Source organism: Nestor notabilis, unplaced genomic scaffold, assembly GCF_000696875.1.
Source record: "Nestor notabilis isolate BGI_N333 unplaced genomic scaffold, ASM69687v1 scaffold8407, whole genome shotgun sequence".
Classification (NCBI taxonomy): domain Eukaryota; kingdom Metazoa; phylum Chordata; class Aves; order Psittaciformes; family Psittacidae; genus Nestor; species Nestor notabilis.
In genome coordinates, this window is record NW_009938007.1 from 81,160 (window position 1) to 86,642 (window position 5,483).

The 5,483-nt window shown below is 46.1% G+C and overlaps 1 protein-coding gene across 1 annotated transcript in view; it reads right to left on the reverse strand.

The window, feature by feature from the left end:
• Nucleotides 1–1,859: 1,859 nt before the first annotated feature.
• Nucleotides 1,860–5,483, reverse strand: part of PAK1 (p21 protein (Cdc42/Rac)-activated kinase 1) — a gene marked incomplete at its 5' end in the record, with an annotated part of 21,592 nt that continues 17,968 nt past the window's right edge. The window contains 2 exons of the mRNA XM_010019117.1: nucleotides 1,860–1,946; nucleotides 4,284–4,421. Coding sequence (XP_010017419.1) covers nucleotides 1,860–1,946; nucleotides 4,284–4,421 — 225 coding nt within the window. The remainder of the gene's footprint in view (nucleotides 1,947–4,283; nucleotides 4,422–5,483) is intronic.

Sequence of the window (5,483 nt, forward strand, 5' to 3'; positions counted from 1 at the left end):
CCCACCTAACCTCCAAGCAGAGCTCATCAATAGATCACATCCCTGCCCAGGCTGGCAGCGTTACTGTTTTGCCCAAGGAATTTATCCTTGGATATAAGCCGTGTGAGGGGAAACTCTTTAGTATTAGAGAGATGAAACACAGAGACCAAGGGGGAGAGGCTGCAGATTTTGGCAATGGCCTTCAGACAGTGTCCACGCTGGAGCACAAAGGATGGGAGAAGGCACCAAGGAAGCAAACTCACAAACTACCTACACCCAGTACAACTAGTGTAAGAGAATTGTGGAGCAAATAGGAAAAATACACTTGAATTAAACCCCAGGTACAGGGAGGAAACGTGCCACACAAGTGGTTTGGAGAGAGAGGAGAGGTTACTCCAGGATCAGCTTAAATTCACCCCATCAATGACCAAAACAGCACAGAGAAAGCACCTCCCCAAAGTGATAATACAGATCTTTTTATCACTTTTCTCTATGTGAAAAGTTACTCCTTTAGAGCCATTTGCTGTCCCAAAGGAATACAGAAGAAGGGGCAAAAGGCAACATTGTATGTGTAAAAGTTACACACAGATACAGAAGATTTCTCTATGTGTAAAGTTACTCCCTTGAGAGCCACTTGCTGTCCCAACGGACTAGAGGAGCAGGGGTAAGAGGCAACGTTATACTGCTTCATCCAACGTGTTCAAGCACCTGGTGATGATGTGAACAGCACCCAACAGACTTGTGTGGTGACAGTGAACTCTCCAAACCTCCCTCAGCCCCAGGTTAAGAAATTCAGCAGTCATTTTATTTAAAATAAAAAAAATCAGTATACAGTTGAACATAAGCCCAGTGTTTAGAACCAGCCCCTCTCAAAGGTCCAGGTTTGATGGTTTACAGACTATTAGACACCAAAGGAATCAGTAGCATAAAGAAACCATTCTCATTTCCCCAAAAAATTAATGTCTCCAAGACAGCAGCATCCATGATCAGTTTGTTTTCCACTGGACTTGCTCTAAGAACCAAGAGTTTTCCACATCATTTTGCAGGCAAATCTTATCTTTATCGTAGTAATTGCTCTGTTTGCTTTATCACACAGGGCAAGGGTCTCTAAGAAGCCTCACAGCACTGATAAAACAACCCTAAAAGAGCCCTCTGACAACTCTTCCTTCTAGAACACCAGAAATGTTTCGAGAGCTGTTGAGTTGGAACTAAAAGACGAAGGGAACCCTCAATTCACACAATTTGGCAAAAAGATTATCCATGAATTAGATGCTCCAGTGGCTGCAGGAAGCAGAAAGAGGCTTCCCCTCCTCCCTCGAAGGATCCAGCAGTGCTGAAGGAGGGATGTGTATTCATACGCTCATTCCCCCTTTGGATGTTGCACTCTTCACATCGCTGCTGCTTCCTTCCTTCCCTCCTCAAGTCCTCCAAAGCCCAGAGCAGCCTCAGTGGGGTAACAGCAGCTTGGCAGAAGCAGGGAAAGTCCAGGCAGCAAAAGATTTCATTTATTACTATAAACATGGTCTAAGGCTCCACATGATTCTTACAAATAAATCCAGGAAGAACTATGGAAACAAACTGGCTTCGCTACATGTGGGTCAGGATCAGACGTTCTCAGATCTTCTCAACCATACAAAATACTCTTCCCCTCTCACTCCCATCATGGGGATGGGAAGGCAGTTCACTCTCTAAGGTCAGCAATGTCCCTGTTGGGTGCCCTTCCACATTCAGTGACAATACCTCTGGCACCCTTCAGGGCAGATCAGTTTTAAGAACCCCCCTGTGAAGAGGGAGCAGAAAGGGAGAGGGGGCAGGCATTCAGTCTCTGAAATGAGCATCTGAAAGTCATTGACACGATGACTTGTGTTGACTCCACCACTTTAATGGTTGTTCTTGGCTGCCTCTTTAGCTGCAATAATCAGAGGAGTGAGGCTTGAGAGAGGCTTGGCAATTTTCAGGAACTGGTGCTAGAAGGAAGAATAAAGAGAAAGGGTTAAATCGGACCCAGAAGTCTCGTGGCTATTCAAAGTATTGGCACCTTGATCATGTGAGGCAATCAGCTTACTCTAATCTCTGAACAGGAGAAACCAAAAGGTCTTGTTACCACCATGACATTTTGGGGCTTGCCTGAAGCGATGGACAGATTTGCACCCAACACATGCTAAATTCTCCAACGCTTGTACATGTTCAAGACCAACCAAAACTCAGAGAATTCCCCTAGAGAATTATAAAGTCTCGCAAAAATCTACCTATTTCCCTCAGTGCCATGGTTAGTAGGTGGTGGTCTTGGTAGTCCTGGGGTAAATGCTGGACTTGATCTTAAAGGTCTTTTCCAACCTGGTTGATCCTATAGTGAAATACAGTGTAGATCAAAGCTGTACTAAAAACAACCTGTTGGTTTCAAACACAAGGCACGGGGCTTCCTGCAGGAATCATCTCTCATTCCTCTCTTCCCTGTTATCACAGGTCTGGTGAAGGCATTGACTTGGCCTTTTATGGATATCAGAATCCCAGACTGGTTTGAGTTGAAAGAGACCTTAAAGCTTGTCCAGTTCCAACCCCCTGCCAGGGCAGGGACACCTTCCACTAGAGCAGGTTGCTCCAAGCCCCTGTGTCCAACCTGGCCTTGAACACTGCCAGGGATGGGGCAGCCACAGCTTCTCTGGGCACCCTGTGCCAGCGCCTCAGCACCCTCCCAGGGAAGAGCTTCTGCCTCTAGATCCACCCAAAATCTTCCCTGTTTCAGTCTGAACCCTTCATCCATTGTTCTATCACTCCCATCCCTGAAGTGTGCCAAGCAACTGGAATTCTGGAGAGCAGCACAGAGCTTGCACCACAGAACCATTCAGCCTCCTACACAAGGTGCTCTGTTAAGTAAAACAATATTGATCATCACAACAGCTCTCAGATGAGAGTGAAGGATGTAGGGCAAGCTCACAAGCTGTTCTGAGAACAAAAAGCATCTCTATCCCACAGGACTTCTGAGCATCAACAGGGAACAATCACCCAAAGCAACATGCTTCAAAGTTGAAGGGGAAAAAATAACATCAGAGACTACAAAGTAGTTAAACCCAGGCAGAAATGTTAAGGTCAAAGTGTTCTGCTCCAAGAAACAGAACATTACTGCTCTCTGGTATTTTGGGGCTGGAAAGTCCAGCAGAAGAAGTCATCTTTCAACTACTGCCATTCTGCCAGTGATTAATGGTTCATCACAGCCTCAAAAGGCAGCAACACACCCAAAACTGAATCCACCAAACTAGTTGAAAGGAAGGAAAACAAAAATGGGAACTGTCTCACACTTGAGGTCTGGGTGCCCCTGAGCACAGATTCATTTTACAAAGAGCTACATTTTCCACCCCCAGAGCAAATTTGACCGAAAGAACACATGAACCACTCCTCACATCCATGTCAGTAAGAAGCCTGGCAGCTTGGCCCTCCCCTTTCACCAGGAGATCAGACTAAAGACACCAGGTTTTCAGTGGAATAACTGATGACAGGATGATGGAACACTGACACAGGGCGCCCAGAGAAGCTGTGGCTGCCCCATCCCTGGCAGTGTTCAAGGCCAGCTTGGACACAGGGGCTTGAAGCAACCTGCTCTAGTGGAAGGTGTCCCTGCCCATGGCAGGGGGTTGGGACGGGATGAGCTTTAAGGTCCCTTCTAATACAAACCAGTCTGTGATTAAGGTATCTCACAAGCTTTGTTCCATCACCTCCTTAGGGAGTGGTATCTGGCAAAATGTGGTAACACCAAACTGCCCCAGTTAATGCAAGCTATGAATAATCCAAAGAGTTTCAGGATCACTCCACCAGGAAGGAGACAACCAGAGCATCTGATAGCTAGAAGCCTTCCTGCTGTCCAAATCCGAACAAGCACAGCAAGACCATGACAACACATACAGATGTCTTGGCCAGCTGTGTGAAGAAGCCATGGGATTCAAGGGGCTCAGCATCTGGAAGGCCTGGGGCACAGCTACTACAGCAGGTTGGTTACAGAACACACTTCACAGTTGCTGCTAGTAGGAAGAACAGCATTAAAAGGGAGTAATTTGCTAACACTTTATTATAGATTTTGGTTTGGGGTTGGTTGGTTGGTGGGTTTTTTCCTGGCAGGTTTCCTTACCTGTGGCTGATGCACTATTTCAGACCCCAAGCAAGATCTTGCCATAACCCTGGCTCCCTCAGGTGTCCCTGCCCATGGCAGGGAGGTTGGAACTAGATGATCTTAAGGTCCTTTCCAACCCAAACCATTCTATGATTCTGTGATTGCAGGATTACAGTGATTCCTGCTCCCCATCACCTACCTGCAGCAGCTCTTTGGCAGAACCTCTCTTTTCCACGTCCATTTCAAGACAACGATTTAAGAAGTCTCTGAAGATGGGTGAAAGCTTCTCTGGGTTCTGCAGTTCTGGAGTCCCGTTAGTGGCAATGAGATACAGGGCCTAAAGCAACAACAAGCACCAAAGAAACAGGAGGTTATGAAGGTCAGATTCCATCTCTGGATTAGAGACACCCATTTCTCCTCTGCCTCTGTTCAATGGGGAGGAAGAAAATCCCACCTTATCAGGGTGACTAATCAATGCTTAATTTTCAGCAAACAGAATAGCTGCCAGCCCTATTCTAACATGGATGGGATCCAATCCTTTATTGTTTTACCCTCCTAATCTGGGTTGGGATCCTGCAGTCCTCTCAAGGGATTAGGAGGACAAAAACACCATTCCAGACTGTGTTTATATAGGGAAGTTAACTGGCATGACTCTACCAAGTGCTAGACTCCTGCAATAACTATATCCTCATGGGAAGGTGCCCATGAATAAATAGGGGTTTTTTCTCTTAGCACTTTGCCTGAGTGCACAAGGCCTAAAACTTCACTATGATGAAGATGCAGCTGGCTCCTCACAATAGACATCGAGCAGGCCCTCAAAAGCAGCTCTGAACATCCTCCAGAAACAAGTCGTTTTGCGACTGTTTGGGGTTGAAGCATTGACTCTGAGAATGAAGGCACTCAGAATATCATCCAGTTCTGGATTTCATGCAAGAAATTTCCTGGATGGATTTTCAAAGGGAACGGAAATCAGTCACAGCCCCTTTGAGCACATTACTCAGCACATCCCATGGGAGCAGGCTGATAGCCTGGGAATTGGCACAAGCTGAGTTAAATGAGGCCAAAGTACTGTTAACTCGGCCACCTTCCTTTAACTCAACACCCAGTTCCCTTCCTTTCATTCTTTGCTGCTGCTTTTCTCACCCCAAAATCACTTCCAGAGCAAGAGATGGAGACAAAAGTTAAACAGAATCTTCCTAGATCCCCTCATCCTGTGTAGCTGGTGGAGAAGCCATAAACCTGGCTTATATTAAGAGCAGTTACATCCCTACAAACTGACAGCATCCCCCCTTTCATTAAAAACTAAACTAAGGGGAAAGACATCAGGAGGCTTAAGTCCTGCCAAAGGTGTATTAATCTTGCAGCTTTATTTGGGACATGCAAGCAGGAATAATCAGCA